The 27,418-nt window shown below is 37.1% G+C and overlaps 8 protein-coding genes across 18 annotated transcripts in view; 3 read left to right on the forward strand and 5 right to left on the reverse strand.

The window, feature by feature from the left end:
- The window catches only part of LOC116776377 (uncharacterized), a 28,384-nt gene extending 18,001 nt beyond the window's left edge, over window positions 1-10,383 (reverse strand). For 2 of the 5 annotated variants that reach the window (XM_061527139.1, XM_032669609.2), the window contains exons 1-2: window positions 10,146-10,383; window positions 1,399-1,747 (exon numbers count right to left, since the gene is read on the reverse strand). In XM_061527139.1, the coding sequence (XP_061383123.1) occupies window positions 1,399-1,550 (152 nt within the window). In that variant the 5' untranslated portion in view covers window positions 1,551-1,747; window positions 10,146-10,383. Of the gene's footprint in view, window positions 1-1,398; window positions 1,748-5,365; window positions 5,488-8,255; window positions 8,401-10,145 lie in introns of those variants that run through there. The other 3 variants (XM_061527138.1, XM_032669675.2, XM_061527141.1) reach the window with 3 other exon arrangements.
- A 190-nt stretch (window positions 10,384-10,573) lies between these two features.
- LOC116778257 (pseudouridylate synthase TRUB2, mitochondrial) lies at window positions 10,574-12,372 on the forward strand. Of its 2 annotated transcripts, none has more exons than XM_061527142.1 (5): window positions 10,574-10,867; window positions 11,090-11,255; window positions 11,333-11,549; window positions 11,814-11,950; window positions 12,023-12,372. In XM_061527142.1, exons 1-5 carry the CDS (start codon window positions 10,865-10,867, stop codon window positions 12,271-12,273), a joined length of 774 nt encoding a protein of 257 aa, XP_061383126.1. In that variant the 5' UTR covers window positions 10,574-10,864; the 3' UTR covers window positions 12,274-12,372. The 2 variants fall into 2 exon arrangements, with proteins under 2 accessions (XP_061383126.1, XP_032528128.1); XM_032672237.2 differs by having other exon boundaries at window positions 10,575-10,988; window positions 11,064-11,255.
- Window positions 12,373-12,581: 209 nt separating this feature from the next.
- Window positions 12,582-13,235, reverse strand: LOC116778732 (PAXIP1-associated glutamate-rich protein 1A). The gene has a single exon (XM_032672745.2). The coding sequence runs from the start codon at window positions 13,129-13,131 to the stop codon at window positions 12,673-12,675; it is 459 nt and encodes a 152-aa protein (XP_032528636.1). The 5' UTR covers window positions 13,132-13,235; the 3' UTR covers window positions 12,582-12,672.
- A 231-nt stretch (window positions 13,236-13,466) lies between these two features.
- LOC116777779 (box C/D snoRNA protein 1) lies at window positions 13,467-15,143 on the forward strand. The gene is made up of 5 exons (XM_032671526.2): window positions 13,467-13,702; window positions 13,791-14,067; window positions 14,156-14,474; window positions 14,562-14,714; window positions 14,788-15,143. Exons 1-5 carry the CDS (start codon window positions 13,650-13,652, stop codon window positions 15,093-15,095), a joined length of 1,110 nt encoding a protein of 369 aa, XP_032527417.2. The 5' UTR covers window positions 13,467-13,649; the 3' UTR covers window positions 15,096-15,143.
- On the reverse strand, window positions 15,098-17,125 carry LOC116776543 (nudC domain-containing protein 1). Its single transcript, XM_032669782.2, has 2 exons — window positions 15,687-17,125; window positions 15,098-15,611 (listed from the first exon to the last, which is right to left on the reverse strand). The coding sequence occupies exons 1-2, from the start codon at window positions 16,924-16,926 to the stop codon at window positions 15,124-15,126; spliced, it is 1,728 nt and encodes a 575-aa protein (XP_032525673.2). The 5' UTR covers window positions 16,927-17,125; the 3' UTR covers window positions 15,098-15,123.
- Window positions 17,126-17,163: 38 nt separating this feature from the next.
- Window positions 17,164-19,543, forward strand: LOC116778762 (uncharacterized). Of its 4 annotated transcripts, XR_009753563.1 has the most exons (6): window positions 17,164-17,425; window positions 18,175-18,248; window positions 18,553-18,726; window positions 18,809-18,937; window positions 19,042-19,191; window positions 19,265-19,543. XR_009753563.1 is itself a non-coding variant. In XM_061527144.1 (5 exons), exons 2-5 carry the CDS (start codon window positions 18,676-18,678, stop codon window positions 19,367-19,369), a joined length of 435 nt encoding a protein of 144 aa, XP_061383128.1. In that variant the 5' UTR covers window positions 18,097-18,248; window positions 18,553-18,675; the 3' UTR covers window positions 19,370-19,543. The 4 variants fall into 4 exon arrangements, 2 of the variants coding, with proteins under 2 accessions (XP_061383127.1, XP_061383128.1); XR_009753564.1 differs by lacking the exon at window positions 18,553-18,726; XM_061527144.1 differs by lacking the exon at window positions 17,164-17,425 and having other exon boundaries at window positions 18,097-18,248.
- On the reverse strand, window positions 19,491-21,941 carry LOC116778523 (vesicle-trafficking protein SEC22b). The gene is made up of 5 exons (XM_032672585.2): window positions 21,707-21,941; window positions 21,419-21,528; window positions 21,183-21,303; window positions 20,518-20,716; window positions 19,491-20,351 (listed from the first exon to the last, which is right to left on the reverse strand). The coding sequence occupies exons 1-5, from the start codon at window positions 21,779-21,781 to the stop codon at window positions 20,203-20,205; spliced, it is 654 nt and encodes a 217-aa protein (XP_032528476.1). The 5' UTR covers window positions 21,782-21,941; the 3' UTR covers window positions 19,491-20,202.
- Window positions 21,942-25,203: 3,262 nt separating this feature from the next.
- Window positions 25,204-27,418, reverse strand: part of LOC116776818 (ecdysone-induced protein 74EF) — a 100,084-nt gene continuing 97,869 nt past the window's right edge. For 2 of the 3 annotated variants that reach the window (XM_032670188.2, XM_032670105.2), the window contains exon 11: window positions 25,204-27,280. In XM_032670188.2, the coding sequence (XP_032526079.2) occupies window positions 26,754-27,280 (527 nt within the window). In that variant the 3' untranslated portion in view covers window positions 25,204-26,753. The remainder of the gene's footprint in view (window positions 27,281-27,418) is intronic. The other variant, XM_032670266.2, reaches the window with a different exon arrangement.

Genomic DNA, 27,418 nt, shown 5'->3' on the forward strand with positions numbered 1-27,418 from the left:
TTTAGCAGAATAAGAAATTGTTTAGTTTAATATGAAAAAGTTTATTTTAGAATTACTAGTACTTTGAAGAATAAAATATGATTTCATCTCTGTGGAGAGATCGCCTCCGCTGAGTTCGATCCGTAACACGTGCCGTGTCGAGACCATAAGTTCACTGCTGACCTTCTATCTTCTAATTCTATAAAGGTGCAATGTTAGGTAGACTATGGTGGGTGGGGGTGGTAATCAATTAGAGCTCAGCCTGCACGTCGCACACTCCTCGCCGGACGGCCCCGCATTCCAGGAGGGAGATGTAACTACTGACTTCCCGATCCACGGACTGCTATACATGTTGAAACATTCGGTTATTAACATCAAGCGTATGAGAGGAGAGGACTATTGATGGCGGCTGTTGCATACGAGAAGGCATTTAAATCCTCACTCAGTATTTATCTCGCATTCTAGTTCCGCTGTTACCGGTAGAAGCGTGATGAACCACAAACGGTTACTTTGATTTTATCAATATCTTGCATATTATTACATATGTCCCTGGAGCGTATTCTCATGAAGTAATCGCCGCCCGGGCGCGGCGCCCGGAGGTCTCGGCTGTTTCCTGATCGCAGATCGTCTGCTTGTCAGATGTGATTGTGTTAGGTCATGTATTGTATACTCGCCGCTGACGGTCGACCGTGTTATAATGTTACCTTAAAATACCTATTTAACTTTGTATATGTGACGTCATAGAGGAATACTAATCGTGAGCATCTCAGAACAAGATTAGATCATTCTTCCCGCAACTATTATAATAATGAGAATACGAACGACTCATGGTAATGCAAACAGACCGACTGTTGATTACGAAACGAAATTGGTATAAAAAAAATAAAGAAAAATTTCAAAGTAACGAAGCGAGGTCGCTCTAGTTAGCGTTCAATGTTTATAACGTGATGAATCAGAATCTTGAGATTAAGAGAAAATATCCTAGGATTTTATTTTAGCAGAGCTATCAAAGAGACGAGTTAAGAAACGACGAAGCATATGGACAAGATAAATAAAATAAAAACGGTCGGAACGGCGGCAACAACATATATTACATTTATTTGTTCCTCGACGACATCACGCTGATAAGTGCGACTTTAATTTGATAAGTGATAACATGATATTCCATAGAGGATCGCGTAACTTTTAACGTGTCGGTAATGAAGGGAAGTTTCAATAGTATACCAAATTATGAGCCGAGTTTCGTTAGAGGTCATCAATCATAATCATAGTACATTTTAATTTCCTCGTTCGTATGAAACACTGCGGACGGAAACGATTACAGAGAGTGGACTGACGGGGAGGGCGTGTGGTGTGGACACTCGGGAACAACTTAGTGATAATGAAACGTTATGATCGCCATATATTAGGATGTACAACCTGCTGGAGTGATCCTGGAAGGTCCCTCCGTCCTGAAGGCGCACCTTAGCGAACAGCACCGCCGACACGAACGGCACCTCGGTCAGTTCCTCGAGGCAGCACTGCACCCCGAACTTGTATCGCTTCTTCTTGGACATGGTCATGAACGCCATGACTCCGCCACCATCGGTCGACTCACAGCCCACGTCACTTCACTTCACCGCACTTCACTTCACATGTGTGTCACTGGGCCCTCCGCGGGCCGGTCTACGTGGACGGGGAGCCGAGTTGAGCGCCCCGGGCCGCGACTGATGCGTGTGTGAGGAGGAGCCCGGCTCCGATCACGACCATAGCGGCTGATGTCGTTAACCTGCGACAAATATTAACGACTCTATAAAGAGGTTGTGGTTGAACTATATCGTTATATATACATTAGAACATCCATTAACATGTACAACTTTTAACTTTTAATATTGTATCTGCGTGTTCAACAGACTCGTCTCACTGTGAATCGTTCAGCGACATATCCCGGGACGTTGTTATAACCGAGCTATAATCATTTCAGTGGACGAACGCTTGTAAACATGACTTCCCTTCTCCGAACCCTGATCTAATACATCGTCAGTTCTCCTCGACATAGTATTATATACATCTGACAAGAAAACTTACAAATAATATTTTACATTAGTGGAAACAACCTCTTGAAATGTTTGTTAAATCGTATTTAACCGGCAGCTCTGCTTCAAGGATGTAATCAAAGTGGTCATTATATTTGGAGAGTGTAATCTAGCATTAGCGATCATTATATAATCAGGAGACCTTCGCGTGCTGCCAGCCTCATGTTTCGTAAGCCTAGCCGACGTCGGAGCCCCCCGGCCGCTCACAGCACGCAGCTGCACCGCACATAGAGCATATTACAGCACGACCGGATGTAACGTATCAATAGTAATTTACAAGAATACATTATATCATATAGTTTAGCCGTATTAGTTTATCTGTTTCGGATGTTTGATTGTTTTGCAACATTCGTGATCAGCAGACATGAGCCGTGAATGTGGGCGGATGAGTCACGACATTACATCATTCATTATAAAACACTGAGGTGTTGTTGAAAAGATTCGGACAACTGTTTTGTAAGGTTTTGTTCTAGACCGATCCTGTGTTTTCCATTTTGAGCGTGGTGCTTAGCAATCAAAATGGATTTATCGATGCCGCTCAGGAATCAGGACGTGAGATAAGGACTTCATTTACTTCACTTTATATTGTTGTAATATTATTAATTAATATCTGTTATAATATATCAATGAGTAGATGCCGCGTGTTCGATGGAGCGACGGTCGCCTGGCGCGGATCCAACGAGCGGTCATCTCCGATATCACCTTGGGCGAGCGTTTCCAGAAGCGAATCAAGGATTTAAAAACAATTATATTTATAAAATTAAACGCGTCTTCTAGCCGTGGCTCCTTCTGCATATCGACACAGAGAATATTCTAGTAGCGGTGTGAGTCACTGGTTTTTATCATAGGGCTGGGGGTTCTGAAGCGACGTGCAGCGTCATGACAACGGACGAACACACAAACAGAGTGACGCCGCTCGTGACCGCACAGTACGAGAATAACACTGACATATGTGTTATGATGTACCAAACCCTTCGTAAACATTGCCCGTTATTTCTGCAACCATAGACACGTTTGTGCGGAACACGTAATAGTATTATGATGAATGACTTTCCTTTCATGTATCGAGCCCGTTAAAATCATATTTACGAGGGAAATGTTTCGTTCTCCACGGTTGATGCGATTCCAAATCAAATCGATATCACATCGTTCGTATTGGGGAATCCCAAAACCATAACTAATCATATCGAATCGATTGTCCGCTCGGGTGACGGACGCAGCTTCTTCGATTTGTCATATACTCTGTAACTCTAAATATTTTTAAATTAACAGATCGAATCTTGTATTACGTTGGAAGCTTTATAATAGTATAAAAGTATTAACGGTGTTTCAGTGAAGATCCAAGGTGATACAACACTCATCCCTCAATGGATCTCATCCTCTCACTGTTCGTCTCCCATCGGACGCTCGAGACTGTTTTCGAACAACATTTATTGAACGACATCCCAGACAATCTCATAGCTATTTTTCATTAGTTTTTTATGTATCGATTCGTTGACCTTTGTTTATCTATTCGCTAGCGTTACTCTTGAAGTTTCTCTACGGCAGCCCAATCCAATTTTATAGCATAACAACGTTACTTCATTCTATAATTCAAAAGGTTTTTTTTATTCAACACTATTTGGATTCTATTTAAAAAAAGAGGGTATCACATAATAAATATGTTATAACCAATGTACTTCAACTACAGTCGAGTCAACCAAAGTGTGATAGTAATCCTTACCATCAACACAAATCACAGTGCTATAACAAAGACTCTTATTTTTATTTATATAGGAAAACAAAGAGTCAAGAGGCTAAATGAAAAAATAACTATTGAAATCAAACGGCTCGCGAGCGCCTACCTACAGCTGACTAGCGGGCGGTGACTCCGGGCCCGGGCTCTGAGGGGGGGGCGGGGGTGTCGGCGTTGATACCGAAGTTTATTTTAATATATTATATAAAAACTTTTTGCAAAATTATATATAAATTCTATTTACATGAAATGATAACTTCATAATTGATAACATTATTAATTATAAAAAGTATCATCTGCAACGCCGCATACATATATATATATATATATATATATATATATATATATATTCAAAAGTAAAAATTGCATAGACAACAACCATTCAGGTTACAAGAAGCGAAAAGAAACTTTTAGCGTAATTGTACTGGATTAACATATCAGCGTCCTTAGGATAAGATTCATCAGATATTCTGACCATGGGAGCGGTCAGGGTGTCTCCGATCATCAATACAGCGGGCAATGATTACTGGTTAAATTCATCGACTAATAAACGACGACGGAGCTGTCCTTCAAGCGACCGTCACGCGTCGCGACGGAACAAAAAAACACGTTAAGACGCGATAAGATGAACGTACTTCTTATGCACGTGTTGGAAATAAAATTTTTATAGAACCGTTTTACCGGTCGTTACCATTAATAAGGTCTAACACAATGCAGCGGCTTCAGACCACTAAGTGCCATTAAAGTCCGTGTCGTTATCACGCAGGCGAGTTATCATATATTCATGTGATACCGCGACGGTGATAAAGACGGATGTGCTATCACGGACGGCTCGGTATTAAGTGTCATTAATGACTATCACGGACGTCCTTGACGGCCGCATTAAATTATTATCAATAACGAATAACGGACCGGCGGTTGTGAAACACCGCGGCTCATCCGAGAAGGTCACCGTCGAATATTTTAAAGTTTTGTTTGATGCTCTGCAGCTCGGTACGCAGCTGCTCAGAGATAAAAGAAAAGTAATGCAATGTATATGGGAGATATGTAAACAGACGTACATAATATACAAGTGTCTGTGATAGGCGGACATTAATATGAGACTGTATGTATTACGTCACTGTTTTCGACAACTCGTTGTAGGGGTTTTGTTTTTCTGAGGCAGCCGTGTTAGATTCGAATTTACCGAGAAGCTAAGTACAATGTTTGAAATTGAATTGGACGAAAACGGCTTAAACGACTTGGATACAATCTTGTACAAAAGTATCCGCGCCACTAAAACGACACGTATACCAGCGTTTTAATATCACTGTTGTGGCGACAGTCGCAGTATCTAGCGTTTTATAAAAATACAAAAAAAATTGAGCCCAACGGAGGCGAAAACAGGGCCGGGGCTGAGGATAACGACCGACGACATACGAAAACAAAAACATCATTTATAGAAAATACGAATTTCAGACACGATACGAATCCATTATTAATGTGACTCGGAAAATAAACAGAATATACTAAAATATACTATCATTATGATATCTCATCATCATAAACGGACAGAACAGCATCAGACAATACTCACATACAACGGTTCACTGGCGCTTTGCTGACTTTAAATAACAAAATAAATAACACAAACTCGACGAGTGCGCTGTGTCGTTCAGGCGGCAGGTGGTGTCGTTATCAGTCGATTCCACACTACACAATAGCACTTGTCCTCACCACACTATCGCTGATAAGACCCTCCTCACCCTTACCTTCAGTGACACCGGTTCAAGTTCCGTCATCATTTAAGTGACTCTGGAGAGTGTTTCTTTTCATTAACATTTCAATCATCCTGATGCACGTCGGTTCATTGACTCGTATCCCGCGATCCGTCTGACGGACGTCTCGCGTCCACTCTTCCCTCACCCTCTCTCTCTCTCTCTCGACAAACCACGTTACAAGCGGGCTTTTTATGTGTTCCATTCTACTACATTTTCATTCAGGAAAGTCTACGTGTTCGTAGTGAACATGTTTTCTAATAAATAAATTTGAATTTATAATGTACTGAATGTAAAAAAGCGAAAATATTTAAATTGCAAGATAAAAAACGCGTAATATGTAAATTTTATAACGTAATAGACATAAAAAAACTCTTAAATAATATTAACTACCAGCTGGACTAGCCACAGTACAAAAATACAAAATATAGCAGCGAGGTCTGTCTGATGATGAGGGGAGACATTCACTGGTACAGAACGGATCAGCGTTATGGACTTGGTGCGTGGACTGTGGAATGTTTCTTCCTACTGCCGGAGACATCTTCGGTTCACGTGTGTCTAACTGACAACTTGTATTTAAATCCGACTGAAAGGAAATTTCAGTTGTGCAATAACTTGAAGGGGTCGTCCCACGGATAATAATTTAATAATTCAATCGAGGTAAACAATATTACCTCTATGAACTCGGTCCAATAGAGAGGGACACAGTCGATTGTTGGTCGGATATTAGAGAAGCTCAGGAACGAAACGAATCAAGTCAACTGTCAGGCGGACCGCGGACACTTTGGCAGTGACTTTGACCGCGAGGCGTGTTCGACTCGCGCGAGAGACCTCGAGGGCGTGTCGCCACCTCGCTGACACTATGTCCGTGTTCTATTCGAACCGACGGGAAATAGATTTATTCAATATCTAATTGAAAAAATACAAATCGTCCCTACACATTAAACAGTAAACACGAACACACTTAATGCGAAAGTTACTCAACCTCTTATTCTTTTAAGTCAGCAAACCCCGAAAACAGCGGAGAAAAGAAACACATGCAGTGCTGAATATGTAGGAAGTGCATTGCAATTTGAAACAATCAGTTCAGACAATACATGGAGACAATCGTTAACACCAAAAATATAAAAGCCCTTGTTCAAGACGTTAAAATACTCTTCAAATTATAAAGTGGCCGCGTTACACCATACGCGATGGCTTTCGTAAGGGATGTGACGTTAACGTTGGAATAAACGAACCGCTTTAAAACATTTTCATGGCTTGCAATGTTCACGAACAATGTGTAACACAGCCCGTTGCCTGATAGTGGCTCGTCACTCGTCACTCGTCACTCGTCACTCGTCACTCGTCAGTCGTCACAATGGCTGTTTTGGCCGGTTTGTTCAAGTGCTCGATACGGCATCGTGTGCTGGCGCTGTTGATGCACACCCGTAAACACGGCACCGAACATTTTTATATCGATATTTTCACTCCAAGGTTCGGAGCACGTGACGGATGGCTGAACAAAGTTACAAATGGAATAACTTCGATCGAAAAATATGAAGCTGAATTGTATGACGCAACGAGACGAATATAACGCGAGATCCCATGTAACATATTGTCTGATCGGCCGCCGCATTTAGAACATACCGATACACTTAATATATACATTATATCAGTTATAATAGGTAATCCGTAGTTTGATGTGTGCCGTGTAGGATCGCGTTCTCGTGCGTCACACCATGTGCTATTATTTCACCGTATTCATCAATATTACATTAAATGCATGTTTGTGTGTATTTTCGTAGCGATCGCTAACTCTGTCACGGAGGGGTATACGTCAATATAATGCTTTGTTTCATCCGATACCAGTGTTCGTCCAGAATGTAAGAATCGCTTTATTTTCAACAACAAGTCTGACCTGTTTACGGAAACAGGAAGTCGGTGTCTTACATTCCATTGGAAATAGTTAGTAAATACTAGGCTTTCAAACGCGGATGATAGACGGACAGAGGGAGACAAAAGAATCATCATGAAGCGATATAGTGTTTAGGCGGCTCACAACATGTTCAGAAATAAAACAATATAATATAAAACATTAAATCACAAAAGATCTTGGAATAGTCAATAACACGAAGGTGATCTATTAATAAGTGTGCTACGAATACCGCTCACATTAACGATATGAAACAATTACTGGTACGTGACTTTTTATATGTAATTGAATATTTATTGTTAAACACGCCTCGTGATAAACAAGCAAATGGTGTTTAAATGGAGCATAGATTACAACGAATTTCGAAAACCGAGTTAGTATCTAAGTAATAGGCTTCATAAAAAAAATGACTTCACATTTTTATGATTAAGAACGTGCTGTGTCGATACGAAATAAATGTATAACAAGTATAAAGAACAAACTGTTGAGTGTAATAGAAAATACGGCCGGGGAGTTGGTTTCTCGGTTAATGTGTCAAGTACGAAGGGCCCCAAGTGAGACCTTGATGAGACCTTTGACAGTTTCCTCAGACAGCCTCAAGCCGCCGCGACCTTGATGACTACACTTATCGAATTTAAATTGTGCTCGTTTTTGCTAATAGATTCGATCGATCTGCAGGCTTCGATTGATAAAGTAATTTTTAACAATTATTAGTGAATGAGCGACGATAGAAAAGATATCTTTTATAAAAATGATATTTTACGAAATAATATAAATCGCTCAATAATATATACCTTTCATGTCCGTCGATCGTATGTACTGTGCGCTGGTTCCCAAACGCGGCGCCTCCTCGGACCAACGGTCACTTTCAAGGTCGAATCTTTTGTAATCGTGAGGCGCTCACAAACTAACGAATCATGGGCCGAATACGACCGATATAATACTTTATAGAAACAATAACAATCACCACTTCACATGACCGATACGCCCGCAGACGCTTCCAGCAGTGCGATCTCCACTCATACTGCGAGTTATTATAGTTTACAAGTTTAATTTTTATTAGACACCGCAAGTCACAGACTGGAGTGAGTTATGTTTGATTGACTCCAGTGTAACCTACATCACTCATAATTCCAACAACCGGAATACGAAGCGGAATATGTTCGCGGGAAAGGAAGTGAGAGTCTACAAAGTGTTCAATCATATTAAGCAAAAATAAACCCTATAGACTGTGAGCCAACTAATCAAAGGCTCCTCCTAGACTTCCTGCAATCTATGTTACATAACTCTTCCACCAAGTCTCTACACTTATTCAGAATGAGCATAGAGAACATTAATTACAATCAACAAAATATTGTACATAGCATTAGGTACATGATCTGTGGCAACAACCGAGACTTATTACTAAATTTAACCACATCCGAGTCTTCAATTTCTAGACATTCTCGTTCATTATATGTGATTAAAGAACAATCATTTTATCAGATATTTTGAATTAATATTTGCACAGTTGTGATAAGAGACGGATGTTACATACAACCAAAACTGACTGATGATGTCACTGGCTGTCTCTGCAGCAGCAGTGTCGTGTGATAAAATCACATTCATATAACTTGATGAAAACTAAAATTAATATTCATGTGATGTGTCCAACATATTATCTTTGTACCATACTCATTAATTTTCCTTCACCATTCTTCATTTCGGAGTTCCCCCATGTCATGTGACACAAAAATATAGCTGGAGTTGACCTAATATTAAATAGTCAATTATGAAGCAAGCAACAGTGAAACTTGGGGTTATTTTTTTATAAAGAAGAAATCTTAATTTAAATAAAAGTGTCATAGATAGATTGTTTTTTTTTTTGTTTCAGGATACAGTGTATTACCAAAATAACTACAGTGTATTCCTCAAGGTTAAATTTCAGCTCAGAAACAATGTAAATAATTATTTTTGGTGCTCCTAAGAAAACTATGTTACACTTGGCATCCTTTAAATTTTGTTAAGCCGGTGAAATAGAATTTTCAAACAAGAGAGAAGAAAGTAAATATTATATTTTACTACCTATTAAACAGTGAATAGTTTTGTAATAACTTTGTCAAATTATATTTCTTGTATAAAATGATTTTCCAATATAAGTTTTATGCCCTTTAATTGCTATATTTAATATTCTTCGCTGTTGTATATTAAAATGCTAAATTATTAATAAAAAAATTTTAGCAGCTCTATTTAAGTACTTAAAAAATTTCTTAATGCAGAATGCCATGTCAAGGAACATCAAAACTTTAGAAAATGGAATAATCTTTAGTACGTGAAGGTGTAAATTGTGCGAAAAATAAAATAACAACATGAAAGATCTTCTATCTATATATTTGCGATGTTTTTATCACAGAAAAATACATAAAATATTTCATAACTGCTTGAAACTTCAGGCTGTTCGTAACTAATGTTGAGTATTAAACTATTTCTTATTTTAAAGGTTTAAATAAAATTGAAGTTTCATTGATAACATTCATCATAATAAGTGAACGTGTTGCTAACTTCAAAGAACCTGCAGAACTTCGAGAATAACTGAGACGTTCTAAATAACAGCATAATACAAAAACGTAACGACTCGCGCATTGTGCGATACAAATTGGACAATCGAGCCGATCACAGATACGTATACTGTTATGCCAACTTACCAACAACAAAAATTTCACACTAGGAATCTCGAATTGTATAGCACCAACTAATCCACCATCAATAACACCATAATATAAACACAAAACTGACACTACTATGATAGTCAGTTAAAAACAATTATCGTTCTTTGGAAGACACTTGAAGCAACGACCGCGGTACGCCACTAAATTCTACAACGACTCTTTCGAGTTTAGATGTTTAATCGGCCATTGCATGACACCACAGACTAACGTCATGTCAAGCCACACTTTTTTTTAATGTCATAAAAGATTGCAAGACCTCAAAAATATTTTCTATAAAAAAACACACTATATTCACTAGTATTCTTTAGTATATATTTAATTTCGCAACACCATAAATTTAAATCTATAAATTTATGTAACCCTTTCTTGACACAAAATCTTTGGAGGAGTCTAGATATGATGATATTTATTTAAAAAGATGTTTGTTTTAAAACTGTAATTTCACATGTCAGAATTTGAAGTCGACATTTTAAATGTTAAATTGTTATGACTTAAAGGATAGAGGATAAATAAAAATTTTGACATTGGCCAAATATTCTACAATTCCAGTTTCAATTTAGCCAGAGCATAGAAGAAAGGGCAGAGGAACCATAATTCAACTTTTATAAACTAACCTGAAAAGTGAGAACTACAGTAAAGTTTTCAAACCTTATGACACCAAGTGCATTTGAATACTATTTTCTTCATAAAGAACAATGGTAAACATTAAAGATGCTGCACTCGCATACAAAACTTTAAATGGAATTATTTGTGTTTATAAACCATCCTGCGTTAGTGTGCGTCAAGTTCAGAATACAATTTTAACTCATTTATGTAGAGGTTAGATATGAATAAAAAAAATTAATAATAAAAAATATGCTTCCACTTCCTTTAATATCTTTTATGTTAATGTAGATTTAAACTCCTTACCCGACCGACAGCTTGAAAAACGGGTTGAGATTATCGGTGCAACAAATGAACCAATGCAAGTTAAATTGGCACCAAATTATGCAGATCATCCACTTGCATGTGGTCCACGATACATAAAAGAAGACTTCCGATGCAGTTGGGCCACTCATTTAGGCTTATTTAGTAGTGGGGTTTTATGTTGGTATAGACTATTTCAAATTAATTACAATTTTTGCTAAAATCAGCCATGCCTAATACAAATAAATATTCTTCAGTGTTAGGGATCAATGATGGAACAAAACTTACATACCAAATAAATACAGCGAGACCAACAAGGGCATTCAAAGTACACGGGCAGTTTGGAAAAGCAACGGATACATATTTTTGGAATGGACGGACAATGGAACGAGCTTCTTACAAACATGTTACAAGGGAAAAACTAGATAGAGTTGTAGCTCATATACAGGCCGCTCATCAGAAAACTATGTTCGAGTCAGTATTATAAGTGTATAAAGTATTTAATATTTTTTTCAAATCTGTATAACACATGACAATAATTATCCTCTTACTTCAGTATTAGACACTAATTAAAACCCCTTTATTCAAATCAGGCTCCGTGTCCCACAATTAAATGTTTATTTGTTCTCCTAATATTTTCTGACAAAATTTTACTTGAAGGCTCTTAGTCTTTTAAGTAAAATGGAACTATTGTTATTCCTTGGTTTCAAAATTATATTATATTCATAAAATTTGCAGATTATCAGGTCTTCATATGGAGTCCCAAACAGCTTATGACTTGGCATCACAGGGTCTCATAAGACCAGCTAACAGTAAATTACCGATCATTTATGGAGTCAAATGTGTGCATTTCGATTCCCCCAATTTCACGTTAGGTAAACAATTGTATGTACTTCTATTGGTAGTATAATTATCCGATTAACACTCTTTAATAAACTTATTTTCAGAGATTCAGTCAGTGAATGAATATGATAAATATTTGTGGACTCTAGTCCATGATTTAGGCATTCAATTGAAGACAGCAGCTCACTGCACAGGGTTGCAGTGTATCAGACAAGGACGGTTCAATCTACAATTAGCACTGTTAAGAAAACACTGGCAACTCAATCATATATTAAATAATATGGATCAGTGTCGCCAACTGTTAGAAGAAAATGAAAACTTATTGAAGCCTAAATCAGCCCATCTAACTGTTTGATAATTTTTTTCAACATTTTTCATAGCAATATTAGATTATGTAAAATAAAGATGTTATTGTAAACATTATGTGAAACAAATAAAAACAAACTTCACTTTATTTCTTTCAAGCATCTTATTTTGCTTGTTTGCTAGTCCTTTTTCTTTTATCCATAATCCATTGTCAATGGAAGAGCACATGCTTAAGAGTTAACAACAACATTCATCTCCTTCTTTATTTCTCTCTCACATAACTGCTATAACTTTAAAACTGTTTTGGTGATACATCATTTTTTGTTTAAATTTACTGGCAATTTAAGATTGTGTAAATAATTTTAAACTGATATATGTAGATTTAATATATAGTAATTTAAGTGTTTTTTAAACAAATTCGAGCATCAACCTAATAGGATTGTCTCCATCAACTGCCACTACTGGATGGACTGCTGTTGTTTGGAGTGATAGCCTGTTTTTCTAACTGTTCTATCCGTTTATGCCGAATCATGTTAGATAGTATGCCATCAAACGATGTGGTTTTCTTCTTGGCTGAACCTCTCAGTGCGTCTTCCCCATCTCTCCGTACTCGTAAACGTAAAGAACTGACTTCATCCATGAAGTCGAAATCTGACTTCTCTTCTCGTATCGGTGACGTTGGTATCTCGGGTTGATGTTCTTTGCTGACTGGCACCGGTGAGGGTGCTCTTCTTCCCGGGCATTTCCATTCAAGATTTAAAGTTCCTGACTTTTCAATGTTTTTATAAAGTTCTTCTAACTCGGCCGGCTCGGGCATCCAGTTGTTACCAATAAATATTCCAGTCTTAGAAAGCTCATCGTCTGAACATGCAAAATCCCAATCATCACCTTGTATTTCTGATCCCATCTTGATTGCAGCTTACACTTTATAAGTAATAGTTAATAGGCATTCATTAATAATGTAGGCAGGTATGTTTTTGCAAAAGTTGATGTTTAATTGTTTACATATTTCAAATGACAAATATTTGAAAAACAGATTAATCTTCAGTTATAGATTAAAAATTCGTATTCCGTTTTCCTAATTTGGAATGTTATGTATATTGAAAAATAATTGTTGTTTTTTGGAAAAACGTACTGTTAAAAATTCTCTCCAAGTGTTTTCAATTTTAGACGATATTATAAACCTTTCTGTTACAAGTTTCAACTTTCAACTAATGTACTATGTCACTTGATAGGCTAGAATGGACATAACACAATATGTCACTGCCATGTGGTTTGTAATTTGTAAACAAACTGCTCAAAAATCGTAGTCGTTACAAGATATTAAATAGTTCTGGTGTGTAAGGTGTCACATGGATAAATAAAGTACTTTAAGAATTTAAGTACAAAAGCAAACCCTCAAGTTAAAGTATAAGAATTTAGAAAATGTCTAGTTCGTCAGACAATGAAAGCGACAATGAGAAGGTTGTGCCCTCTAGGTAATTATTATATTTTAAATATTTAAATAATATTGTTATTATTGTTTATATTAAGTACATATATGTAAATGTGAGGAGCTTTTTTAAGGCTCGGTGAATGCGAAGTATGCGGCGCTAATGAAGCAATCTACACATGCCCAAAATGCGAAGTAAAGACATGCTGCCTTGATTGCGTGAGGATACACAAGAAGGAGCTGGAGTGTACCGGCATCCGGGATAGAACGAAGTTCATACGAATGAACGATTTTACAGACACTGATCTTCTAAGTGATTACAGACTATTAGAACAATGTGCAAGATTTGTGTATGCCGTTAAAAGAGATGAGAAGAAAAAATATAGCAGAATAGACAAAGACTTGCCAATTGTGAGGACTGTTTAACATCTCTTAAATTATTTTACTTCAATTATATATTATTTGACCATATAAAGTTTCCTGACCTTCTAATTTACAGCACCTGTATAAATTGAGGATGGCAGCTATGAAGAGAGGCACGATCTTACAATATCTCACACAAAATTTTAGCAAACACAAAGTGAACACAACAAGATACAACTACAAAAGTAACACCATAAGTTGGCGAGTCGAGTGGGTATTCCCTAACGTGGAGGCAAAGCCACTTAAGTTTGTTGATGAGAAATGTTTAGAAAGTAAAAAACTTTCAGAGTTGATAGCCAAATATCTTGACCCTAACGCTGCCCCTTTCGAGGGATCTAAAGACTTAGTTTACTATAAAGCTGTAGGTTTTAGTGGAGTCAAAGTGTTGTTGAAAGGTTTGTATTATGATGTTTTATTATATTTATTTATTGTGGTACACTTTTAATGTATTACTAAATTAATGGAATATTTTTTGGTTTTAGCGGAAAAAGTAAAAGGATCTTCAAAAAAGTTCTTTGAACTGGACACATCTGAGTCTCTAGCAGAAAACTTGTCAGGAAAATGTATAGTGGAATTTCCTATTATTTTCATTGTACTGAAGGACCATTCTTATAACTTTGAGATCATTACACCAGGTAAATACTAATGTTACCATTGTGCAATTTTTCTATTCCATACAATTCTCTGTATTTCTCTTTACTTCGACAGAGGATGAATTTGATTACGACAATAAACATGAGGTGAACATGGATGAGAGCACTAAAGGTGAAGGTGAGATAACCAAAAGTATGGAGACTTTAAACAGTGACACATCACAAATGAAACCTGAAACTGGTCATCAAAGAAAAAGACAAAAGACATTACTGACGGAGAAAATAGCCGAAGAAAAGAAGAAAGAAATAGAGAAAGAGATCAAGGAACAGAAGAAGAAACAACCCAAAAATCTCTTGTTCACAACTGGATACTCCTCGGAGGAAAGTGTAAGCTGTTCGGAAGATGAGAATGAAAAGAAATGACATTATAAATAATTTGTTTCTTATTTTATTAAATACATATCGCTATAAGATTTTTCTCTGTTAAGACAAACAAGTATTCATTTGTAGCATGCACTCCTAACACCTCTCCGAACATGTCAATATTAATGACATGTTGTTGTCCCACTTTAATTGTCTTCATGACTCCAGCTGTCCTCCGTCTCAACTGAGTCTCTTCCGCTGCACATTTGTATATGAATATGTGTTTCTTGGCTTCACACACAACACTATATGAGAAGTTTGGTGCACATGTAACAAATTTACGATTTGTCTTTGAAGACTGCACATATCCAAAGGCCATTAGAGTACCGTAGTGTTTGATCGGCCAAGAGTCTGAGTTGAAAGGTTGTGTGAAGGGCTGCCACACACATCCATCCACATCATGTCTCAAGACCAGGGCCGGTGCTTCATGTGTTTCTAAGTTAATGCTGAATAAATAATGATGCACACTGAGGGGTATCCTGTGGGTTATTTCATGGGTTGTTGTATCTAACCGTGCTGGAAAAAAGATATTACCATTTAATAACAGTTATTGATTTAACATTTATTGAAATGTAGGTTATAATTTATTACCTAAGACTGTGTCTTCCTCAGATGCAGCATCACATTCCTCTAACTCCTGGGAAGCGAGGCTTGTTAGAGGCTGGTCGGACATAACCTCTGTTTCTGAACATAAATGAGCCAATCTTTGGTGGATCTCTTCAACAAGTGAAGCATCCAATATTTCTTTTCCATTCTGGTCCCCTCCCTCAATAAGTTCGTTCCACATGTCACTTTCAGACTTTGTTATCAAAACATCTACTTGCCCGTTACCCTGTATATTCCAAGTTGTCAATTCACTGTCAACTTTATTTTTCAATTTACCACTCACAAATTCTTTTCCTGCATAACATATTTTAATTGATAATGGCATTACATGTACAAAGAGCAATTTTTTGTCAAAATTATCTTCCAATTTCAGAGTAATTGTGATATCATCAGCCGTCTGCAACCATGTGTATATTATTGGTTTCTGTTCTGGTTGTTGTGGTGGTAATATATTTTTAACAGAATCAGAAGTAAATTTAAACATATTGTCAGATGCTATGTACAAAGCTTGACATTGGGTTTCAAATGCTGCATAGTGTACTATACCTTTGCCTTTGACCTCCCTCTTTGCAAACTGTTTCCATTTATGATCAATAAATTCAAACGAAAGCCAGGTCAAAACCGTATCAAAATGATTGTCATTCTGTTCAACAGATTGTAACAGACAATGTAATATGTCAACATTACACTTTTTTTGCATTCTACTATCAACAACAGTAAAATATTTACCCTCACCGAGAGCTAGACATGAATGTATTGTGTTCCATGGTTGTTTATCAGTGGCAGGTCTGTTTCTTGTCCCGGTATCAACTATGTGTAGGAAACCAGTACCATCACTGATTATTGCTAAATAGTTTGCAGGAAATGTTAAACAAAGGTTGAAATGGCCAGGTTTTCTTTCAACATGTTGTGGGATATCATATACTACAGCCGTTTGGAATGAATTGTTTATATTATCAAATGTGATGTTAATAACTTGCTGCTGATTATCAATATAGTAAAAGTTGTATTGATGATCCCATACATCAAATATTAGGTGATTGTGCAAAGCAAATAATTTCGCATGTACGAAGGAGTATTGCACTTCATCGGGATAGAGCCGGTCGGCTGTAGTGGTTAGTTTCAAATTATATTGAGCTAGACTTTGTAGATTTATTTTGTATCCTTCAAATTCATGATCGAGAAGCTTTTTATTAGGTCTCAACTCAACAAGTACAGACGGCATTTCTACTAACTACTACGGCAGTTCTACAAAATTGCTTGATTGTTGTAATTATTTTCTGCTATGAAACTTAATTCATTTAATTAAATTCTTTGTTTCTTAACTTTAATTTGTGAATAAGATACATGTTATTCTGCCGATGTGACCTGGCTGGAAAAACCACAATGAAATTATTCGGTAAAACCAAAATTTCACAATATTTATTATTCAACTACACGACTTATTCTGTCACATTTTGAGACATGTCATTTCCAATTGCAGGTATCGAAGTTCAGAAAATTAACGTTATTTTAAATTATTATGTTATATTAAAAGAGAAACTTAATATTTCATGAAATTTTTGATCCAACTAGAACGTGTCGCATTACAGTAGGACGTGGAGTAGGGATGCAGTGAAAGACGTTCGGCAGAACAGACAAGTTCAATACGGGGCCCAACAACTTGCAAGAACTGACCGTGAAAATAATTTTTAATTATTACTCATTCGTGCTACTTCTCTACGGTATTTGAGTGTTTTGATCAAATTACATAAATATTGCGGTCATCAGAATGATTGTATCCATTATGTTATCGGTATTTTAAGACACAAATTTAAATTTGCTGTTATAGGTATCTTGTTTACTGTTGGTTTCCTATTATAATGCCTATTTTTCAGTTATCGATTTGAATACCTTAAAACGAATATGTACTTATTTACAATCCGATAAAAGTTAAACTTGCTTCGTGGTATATACACTAGCTTTAATACCAAATTTTTGTAATTATTGAGTATTGCATATAATACACCTTACTGTTAAATACCTGATTACCTACTTGACAACGATTTCTTCTCAACCTTTCAATTACTCGATTCCATTATTATTAAAAAGTATTCTTCATTTCCTTTTTACTCTGAGTCTCTATTTTTTCAACATAAATCTTCTTTGCATAAAGACGAGGTTTATGCTTCCTTCTTTCTCACCATCTCATCAAACAATTTACTATAACGTAATATACGTATACTCTCACGTAAAGTTTGAAAATATTCCAGAAAAGAGTGAATAGTATTTTATTGAGAATTTTTACTAACCATCAGTTGCAATTATGTTTGTTTTTTTTTCACCCATATATCGTTGGTTGTACTTGTATTTTATTTTGAAGATTAATGTTAAATATATTATAAAAAGGTGAAAGGGGTAATTTCTAACGATCTCGTATGTTTTTTTAAGTTTCATATTTATCAAATAATTCAGAAAATGTCTAATCTTTCAGGTGTAAAGAACTTGTCACTAATACAAAAAAAACACTTACATGTTGTCCTCAGATACTCAGCGATAGAATTAAGGGTAAAGTAATTGAACTTATGTCTTTTAGAGATACTAATTTTAAGTTTACTTTCTAATCCTCTATAACCAAATATTTATAACTCTTTCAATAAATCTTTTCATAACAAAAACCTTATTAATGGGTACTACTACTTACATTCATATTATATATTTATTTATTCCCAGATTAATCATTATAATATTCATGATGAATTTCATTTTTAAATAATGACTGTGTGCATGTGTGTCACGTAATCGCAATATATTTTATTAAGCTTTTCTTTTTTTTATGTCATATTGTTTGAATATGTTGTATGGTTTTAAGGTTGTCAACTTGGTTATGAAGTGTCAGTCCAAGAAAACCTTTGTAGGTTAACTTGCAAAGTTATTTGAAATTACTGATCGTTATTTTAAAATTTAAATTATACTCAGAGAAAAATCAATAAAAATGGATAAGAATCATGACTACTGTAGTGAGCCATTTATTACGGATTGCCACGTAATAAAATGATATTATGAATGAAAAAAGTTTTAAATATTAATATTTATATCTAGGCATTTAGTTACAACTAATATTTCAGGATGATTATTTTACCTATTTGAGCGTTGGAGATCTAATCGACAGGTGTGAGAATGATAAATATAAAATAATAAAATGTCGCACAATTGGTATCATACAAAGTTTTAATGGAAACTTTTTCATTAAGGATGTGAGCATCTTATATTATGCAAATTACTACCTACTTTCTATTAATTTATGTTCTTCGTTTGTAATAAAAAAAAATAAGGATCTGTATTGTTTATATGTTTAAAGCTAAATGGTAGATCTGAAGCCCCTATGATAAGAGTTTCACTGGCATACATGAAGTCTCCGCTGCAGTCCACAGTGATGCCTTTCTCTATACAATTGTTTGGCACAATGCAATGGCGAAATAGGCCAGTGATATTTGCTAGATTAATACAGGTAACATTATTTTGGTTACATTAAAAATTCATTATGTAAATAATCAATGCGTAAACATGTGTATTGTCTGTAGGTTTTAAGTGTTGCAACAGCTGTGCGCTTGAATGATGCAATACTTAAAGTATCTAGAACGTGCACAGCAGACACAGCTCATAATGATGATGATGGATTCCAGTAGTGATCATTCATGGATATATCGTGCTATAGAATCTGCTCCAAAAGACCTATGTATGGAATTAGGACTACGAGTCATGACAGCTCTACCTTTTCAAACAAAAATAATTAAAAATAAACACAGATGACTTGGAAAGAATACATATTTATTACATCTTAAATAAATATATTAACATGACAGTATTCTCCAACATTCCGTCAACGTCTACCCACATTACAAAATTGGCAATCACATATAAAATGTTTGTCTATCAAGTGCAGCTGGTGTCGGTTTGCTCTATATACATTGAGAATTTACATTCATATTATTACACACCCGCTAAATTTGTAATGAAATTTCAGACAGCACAAACATATTTGTGCTCGATTATATTTTTAAATTATAAATTAGCATACTAGTTTGATGGCTGATGTAAACTAAAGCATTAGCATGTATTATGATAAGCTGAATAAATACACAAAGTGTTTTGAATGACATCCAAAGGTTCATTGGAACATTATAATTCTATACCGAACTTTGTGTAATTAGAAAATATGCTAGCAAACGTCACAATACAAAAGAATGAGATAGATGTACCTACAGCCACTAGGGAACCGCTTCCTGATGGAATGTATCATAAGTACCGCCAGCTCTATGATCTATGCGACATAAAAAAAATGTAATATACCAATATGTCATCGAGAAAAATATAACATGTCAAAAGAAAAGGTTTAATTCAGTTTTTGATAGAGGTATTTGATATAGTACAGTAACATTACTAGGTCAGTTTCGTTGAAGGGATCTTTAGGTGAAAAGATGGCATGACAATATGGTACATAAACACTTGTGTAGCAGAATCAAAGCACCCAGAAATATAGCACGACCACCAGCAAGATCACAGCACCCGCCGTGGCCTTCACCAACATTGACTTGGTGTTCAAGTAAGTGGCGTCCTTCTTGTACTTCTGTGTCATCATCGACAGCTTCTGTGTCTTGGTGTCGAGTTCTGTAACATTTTAATTTAATTAGTGTTCTGATGGGAATATTAAACAGTTCCAAAGTCAAGGTGAAAGAAAAACATCTGCATCTGGAAGAAAAACATTCTAAAATATAACAGAATGATTTGTTATTGACAGTAAGTGTCAGTTTAATGTTTTTTTTATAAAATTTACCAGAAAGTATGGCTCCTCTCTGCAGTACATCATCAATGTTCTGCATCATGATCCGTTGCACATCCCCCAGCTGCCCCCCCAGGGCGGCGGCCGCGCCTCCCCGCCGGGCCCTCGCCCCTCCTTCCGCATATTGCTTCCGTGCGCGCTGCATCCACGTGTCGAACTCTATGAATGTGTAAGGACGAGTCACCGTGTTAACCTGATGATCCAAATTAAATCATTATATTAATTGAAATACTATACATTTGATGTTTACAATAATTTGAAAACTCTTGAAAAACAATCTCAGGGAGAGTGCAACAAAAACACTAAGATTTGTGATAATAACAGGTGTTGGTTGTTTCAACAGACACAAAGTGAAAGCTCTATTAGAACTCTACAATTCAAACCTCATTCACTTTTTCAGTGTTAAAGAATATTAAATAAGTTTTTTTTTATAAACCAAAGTATTTTGAATCCGTAATTTCCTTTTCATATTTAAAGAAAACTGGGTAAAAACACAATAAAAATGGTGCACATATACTTTAGTAACATATACTTTAGTAGTAGTTATTTTATATTTAGTAACTGTTATATACTATTCTGAAAATATATATTGGTAGTCTAAAAAAAATGTGCTGTTTAATAAGGTTCTCTTACAACAACCCTTAACATGTAAAGCTTACTCTTTTCCCGTACTGTTGGTAGAACTCCTGTGCTATTTCTTCTAAGTAACTGAAGGCAAGTCGTTTGCTGTAATTTCTCTCACACAGCACTAAATAGCAAATTTCGTTCTCAATTAGATAACTGCAACAATGATTCTCACCATTAAAACTCAAATTTATTTATATTGTAATGAGAATTAAGATTTATAAAGAGTTATAAGTAAAGCAAAAAAAAAAATGAAAAGCTGTGAACTTACTGAAAGAGGTAAGGCCCAGTTTCAATGGAGCAGCGGATTGGTGATTGAGGGCTAAGTTTTCTAAACAGCATTTTTGCTTGGTTTTGATACTCCAATATATTACAGCCGCTCTGGAACACCCATGCCAAATAAAAATTAAAATAATAAATAAACACAAAACAAGAAATTAAACATATAAGTGAAAACTATGTGGATAGAAAGAAATAAGCTGCAAAAATGATATCATACAAGACACTACTGAACTACGACGGTGTTTACTTATATTTCAACACAATTCTTAGATGTTACCTGTTCGTCCTCCTGCATAGTAGCGGCTAGAGGGAGTCCGTCTACAACACGGGCGATCATCGTCATTAACACCATTTTTATATATATTTCTTTTCCTAGTTTAATAAAAAATAGATTCAACGCTCATCTAATTACGTAGCACTTATTTTTTCTTTCTCATTATTTATAAAATCAAAAACAATGATAGAATTTTGCTTTGATGGTTTTGCTTACACGTCAAAACGAATGACAGGTTATTTTGACACGATGAAAACACGTCAGCTTGTTTATGGTATGCGAGTGGATGCGTTCCCTGTATGCGGGAGATGTTTGATGATTGTTACATTGTCTATATAAAATTAATAATTGGTACAATTATGTATAGTGCTCCTGTTTATATTATTCTCTGTGGACAAATTGTAATGGGTATTTACGTCTGTTATATATAATGTTATCAAAATTTATTTGTTTCGTCTTGTGTCTGATACTTCTTGTAATTTGATATAATATATTTTTTTTAAACTTCAGCTTTTATTCATTATGTAAATGATTAAGGATTAAAAAAATTGAATTTGCCATACTTTGTAGTGTTAGAAATCCCGAGAGTAAGCTAGTGTCTGTCTGCGAATTACTTTTAATTAATTTAATCGAGACCTTTTTTGCCACTTCTGACACCGAACAAGGCGTGATGTTAAGTTTTTTTTTTGGTGACACTGGAAAAATGCTTTTCGCATACCACTCAGCCCGGGGAGGGCAGCTGTGGTTATGTGGGATTCCTAAGTATAAAGCGCCCAGTCTACCCACTAAAGAACCAGTGTAATTCCTTCTCAACACAAACGTGGGGCAGGCTGCGCTAACGCTTTCGCCCAGCTCGCGGCTCCCAGTACCCTGTGGAAAAGTCTTATAAATTCTGATACCAAACAGCTAACTGGGTATCAGAATTTATCAGTTAAAAAATATTTATAAGATTGACAAAATTTTCTGATACAGATTTCCATAAGAATCCATGAGTTATGAGAATTTATGAGACCGTTTCCACAGGGAATGGCTATCCATTCGCGAATCCAAAACAAAATGGATTTGTAAAGGCTTCCAGAGGCGTGCTAGCGTGGACTCAAGGACGTCGTCGAAGCGGGATGGCAGACTCCCCGTCTCTGCCGCCCTAGGTCTAATCAGGCAATCCTTGTATTTCGACGTTGTCTATTATTTATTATAGAATAATTTTATAACATTTTTTGCCAATGTATGATTAAACAAATTGATGAATGTCTAGTTGACCAGATGTAGCGAAGATAGTGGTGTGATTTGTGCCTCAGAGTGCAGAGTGCTTATATGTCACACATAGAATCTTATCAAAAAGGTACTAGGACTACAGGAGGTCTTAGGCAGTAAGGACGTACTGTTTAATCCGACGATCGATAGTCTGACACTGCCTTGCAAAATGCTCATCGGAGTGTCGGGGACGGTAGTAGCTTACTAAAATAGATATTATAATCGATGGTAATGATTTTCGACGTCAACGAGTAAGTATCAAGAGGTGTAGGCGATGAACAGTAAATAAGACACTTGTGTTTTATTGTGGATATTTTATTAACATTATCATCATGCATCAAATTTATAAACTAAATCATTTACACTTATAACTAACTATACATAGAAAAATAACTTAACTAGGGGGCAAAAAATACATTATTTGTTAAATTAAAAAACTAAAATTACAATTAAAATAATCGGACTTTATCTTGGTAAATCTAAAAGTAAATGTAACTCAATAATCACTATCGCACGTAACTCTCAGAACTAATGAATAATTTTGTAGCACAACATAGCCGTCGCGGGACAAAAAGGCATATTTAAAATTCGATAACATCAAAAAGATCAAAGTAAACGGTCCATAGATTTTAATAAAAATTTATTTTACAAATATTTAAAGAATTTAAATTCAAACAGTAGATATAACATGGTCGCCAGCGAACACCTCCCGTCCCCTAAATCCAAATTCACTAACCTTCTCATTGCTTTTGCGCAAATTTTCATATTTGACCTATCTAGCGTCTCCGTCTGGTTCGCGAGAGGTCCGCGTCTGCTCCGGATGGCAGTTCTCACGCAGACGACGAGAACACATGCCGATCAGCGATCCGAATGATTTAAACAAAATTTACGAGACTAAGACTAGGCACAGTAAAGTAACATTAACAATATAATAGTCACGAGGTGCTGTTAATAATTTACATGAAAATTTTAAGTACATTATTAATTAGAAACTTTGATTTTTTAACAACATCAATTCGACTAAAATTATTTTAAAATTTAGAGCATCTTTTTAAATGTTTGCTCAAACATTTTGCCTACTAACCGGTAACTCGTAACTCTTCACACTAGCCGAATTATAAAGTCTGAGAGCGCTCCCATCATCCCTGCCGTCAAGTGGTCCATTCATTACTACCATTACTTTAATTATTTATTTATTATCTTTATAACTATGTATATTACAATAAAATTTGTAACCTATAGAACGAAATTTCCTAGAAAAGGAAAAAGTATTCACCGTCGCCGGATCCGCGCAGCCTTTCCGCTAGTGACTTCAATGTGATAATAATTTAACTAATTTAACATTTATATATAAAATTTTATAAAAAGTAACCAGTCTCGACTCTAGCCGGCGATCGGGTCGGATGCGGCGCGGACTCGGCGCGGACGCGGCGCGGACTCGGCGGACGCGATCCATTCAAAGAGGAAATAAATAAGTTAAAATCTATATTTATATTTACAAAATCAAGAAACAGGTTTTTTTTTTAAAGAAAAATTACGTCGAGAATTTCTCCTAACTATATAAAAATACGAATAAAATTCCACTTTTATCATAATATGTATAATATATTAAATCACATGAAACGGGCACTGGATCTGTTCCTAGCAGTTTGGACACTGAGATCGTTCGCTCGCAGTTCTAACACTGGGAGTGGTCTCACGCGCACAGCACAGCGCCCCGAGCACAGGCGGCTGCACAGCGGCACAGAGCGGGTGCAGACTAGCTGCCGCCTGTGCTCGGACCCGCCGGTCCCTCTCTTAGCACCCATTACTTGACATTCGATTCACTTAAGGCTTCACCGACTCCTCCAGCTCGGGAGCCGCCCGCGCGGTCGTCGACTTCGTTACACATTATAACTCTTATTCGCTAGTAAATTGATAAAATTTAATTTATATATAAAAATATTATATTGCATAACGATCGGAAACTATTTGAACAAGGAGGCGGCGAGTGCGAGAGCGCGCGGGACGGCTCGTCGGACGCGAGCCACTCGCTAACTGACTGTCCTCTAGGAGATTTATAAAATTATATCATAAACTAGACGAACATATCAACCGTTAGCACACACGTGTGTGTGTGTGTGTGTGTGTGTGTGTGTGTGTGTGTGTGTGTGTGTGTGTGTGTGTGTGTGTGTGCGCGTGTGTATGTGTGTATTGTGTATGTGTTTGTGTGTGTATGTGTGTGTGTATGTGTGTGTGTGTGTATATATGTGTGTGTGTGTATGTGTGTGTGTGTGTGTGTATGTGTATATGAGTGTATGTGTGTGTGTACGTGTGTGTATGTGTGTATATGTGTGTGTATGTGTGTATGTGTGTATGTATGCATCTCACCGCGGCTCCGTGGGGACCTCTAACTCTAGTTAAAATCATTGAGTCATTAACATTGGACCGCAAATAGTAATTAATTATTAATATTTACTCAGGTAACAAAAAAAAGGGGGTCTCGCGGCGCTCGGAACTGCTCCACAACGATAGAATGAATAAATAACTCTGATACTATATGATATGCCGGAGTCGTTCTAGTTCAGAGGGAAGCTCGCGCGAGACCCCGCAGGCTTAAAGTAAGTTAAATAAACCGAATAATCTAGAACCTGTTCGTCTACACCACACTCCATACTCGCTACTACTATCCGTCACCATCAACACAAAATACATCCTTCAAGTCTTTCACATTAACAGCAACTTGGCAGTATTACGTTGAGGTGTTCCGTGCGCTGGTGGAACTCTCATAGTCTAACATCAAATGGAAAGTCGTCTTACAGAGACAGAAGTAACATCGAAACTAAACTCGGCCCGAGAGAGTCCCGTGCGGCGACGAGCCGAGGGCCGCTCGAGCACAACATTGTACTTAATATTCTTAAACATTCTTAAACATTTTAAAATTCAATTCAAACAAATCTAGAGGGTAGTTTGTATCGGCCGCCCCGAGACGAGCGTCTGTGAGCGGCGGACGCGTCATGTTATAAAGTATCGATTCGTGTAAACGAGCTGTAAATACGGATACGGACATGAAAAGCACCAAAACGGTCAACATACGTCACACGAGAGCTACTAGGTAGAGGTATTAAATACGATACTTTTGTTATTATATATGTGTACTATATGTATATATGTATATATGTATGTATGTATATAAACACTTTTTACGTAAATATTTCTTTTATATAAATTCTTATTTAGACTATAATATTACTTATTGCGAATTGTAAAAACGGTCACGTCGAATAAAATGTATAATATTAATATTATTTTTGCGTAGTTTTGAGGTAGGAAGTTCTGATTTAGTGCAGTCGCGAGTCGCGAGCCCCGCGAGCCCCGGACAGGCCCGGGCGGGCCCGGCTGTCCGCGGCGGCTCGCGCTCGGTGCGTGTACAATAATCGTTACAAACATTAAAAACTCCACGGAACATTATACAAATCACTTCGTACCATATAACATCTCTCAAATGTAAGTTCCTTTTATGAAATTTCCCTAAAAATATGTAAATATATAATAAACATTTGAGCAATCGATTTCGTCACCTCTGTCTGTCTGTCTGTCTGTCTGTAGTCAGTAAACGTACGTTAGTTCGATTGAGAATAAGATTAACACACGAACATCGTAGGAAGCGGTCGCAGACACAATGCATGATGATTCAAAAAGTTCACACTGAGAAGATTCCGACGTGGAACGAACGAGCAACAACGATCACGAACAGCGACAAAGTCTCAGAGGTCAGGCTCGCAGGCCGACCGCGCCGACCGCGGGGTCAGCTCTCCTACGCCAGGGAGCAGTCGATCTCCACGATGTCCTTGGGCACGTCCACGAACTGATACACCAGCCGCTGGCCGTCCACCTTGGCGAGGATGCCGCGCTGGTAGTAGTAGCGCAGCGCGCGCCCCATCGTCTCGTAATTCATATCGGGCTTGTTCTTGTGGAGCCCCCAAAGCCGCGACACCGCCTTCGAGTCCACCAGCTTGAAGACGCCCTTCTCGCGGTTCGTCCACTTGATATATCGCGGACAGTACTCGCGGTCCTGGAGCAGCTTCAGCAGGAACTCCCACAGGTAGGTGGTGGAACCCTCGCGGCTCTTGCGCTTGACGCCGGGGGCGGGTGGCGTGTCGCGGGGCCTCTTCTTGGGCTTCAGCTTGTTGTGATGGTGGTGCCGCTGGTAGTCTCCGAAGTCGAACACGGAGTAGGGCAGGTCGTCATGGGGCAGCGGCGGAGGCGCGGGCGCGGCGAAGTGGTGCGAGCCTCCGCCCCCGTACCCGTAGCCGTACGTCTCCCGCTCGTTGCCGCCGCCCACTGGAACAGGACAAACATATCACTGAGTATCGTAAGTAACAAGGAACCTTTAACAACCCACGTGAATAATGATACAAGTGGAGTGTGCTGTACGTGTGAGCCGCGAGTGCTGCAACGTTTCGAGTCAAGTATGTTACT

The sequence above is a fragment of the Danaus plexippus genome (genome assembly GCF_018135715.1).
Source record: "Danaus plexippus chromosome 3 unlocalized genomic scaffold, MEX_DaPlex mxdp_34, whole genome shotgun sequence".
NCBI classification, from domain to species: Eukaryota; Metazoa; Arthropoda; class Insecta; order Lepidoptera; family Nymphalidae; genus Danaus; species Danaus plexippus.

Excerpts from the sequence above, each read along its gene's own strand:
- LOC116778257 (XM_032672237.2), top strand. The coding sequence starts at position 10,865 with ATGGTAAACATTAAAGATGCTGCACTCGCATACAAAACTTTAAATGGA. Across the intron at positions 10,989-11,063 it reads TTTAACTCATTTATGTAGAG|ATTTAAACTCCTTACCCGAC; the intron begins GTTAGATATGAA and ends ATGTTAATGTAG. Across the intron at positions 11,256-11,332 it reads ATTTAGTAGTGGGGTTTTAT|TGTTAGGGATCAATGATGGA; the intron begins GTTGGTATAGAC and ends AATATTCTTCAG.
- LOC116778732 (XM_032672745.2), bottom strand. The coding sequence starts at position 13,131 with ATGGGATCAGAAATACAAGGTGATGATTGGGATTTTGCATGTTCAGAC.
- LOC116777779 (XM_032671526.2), top strand. The coding sequence starts at position 13,650 with ATGTCTAGTTCGTCAGACAATGAAAGCGACAATGAGAAGGTTGTGCCC. Across the intron at positions 14,068-14,155 it reads TAGACAAAGACTTGCCAATT|CACCTGTATAAATTGAGGAT; the intron begins GTGAGGACTGTT and ends TCTAATTTACAG. Across the intron at positions 14,475-14,561 it reads AGTCAAAGTGTTGTTGAAAG|CGGAAAAAGTAAAAGGATCT; the intron begins GTTTGTATTATG and ends TTTTGGTTTTAG.
- LOC116776543 (XM_032669782.2), bottom strand. The coding sequence starts at position 16,926 with ATGCCGTCTGTACTTGTTGAGTTGAGACCTAATAAAAAGCTTCTCGAT. Across the intron at positions 15,612-15,686 it reads TGAGGAAGACACAGTCTTAG|CACGGTTAGATACAACAACC; the intron begins GTAATAAATTAT and ends TCTTTTTTCCAG.
- LOC116778762 (XM_061527143.1), top strand. The coding sequence starts at position 18,159 with ATGTCTAATCTTTCAGGTGTAAAGAACTTGTCACTAATACAAAAAAAA. Across the intron at positions 18,249-18,808 it reads ACTCAGCGATAGAATTAAGG|GATGATTATTTTACCTATTT; the intron begins GTAAAGTAATTG and ends CTAATATTTCAG. Across the intron at positions 18,938-19,041 it reads GAAACTTTTTCATTAAGGAT|CTAAATGGTAGATCTGAAGC; the intron begins GTGAGCATCTTA and ends ATATGTTTAAAG.
- LOC116778523 (XM_032672585.2), bottom strand. The coding sequence starts at position 21,781 with ATGGTGTTAATGACGATGATCGCCCGTGTTGTAGACGGACTCCCTCTA. Across the intron at positions 21,529-21,706 it reads CTATGCAGGAGGACGAACAG|AGCGGCTGTAATATATTGGA; the intron begins GTAACATCTAAG and ends TGGGTGTTCCAG. Across the intron at positions 21,304-21,418 it reads ACTGGGCCTTACCTCTTTCA|TTATCTAATTGAGAACGAAA; the intron begins GTAAGTTCACAG and ends TCATTGTTGCAG.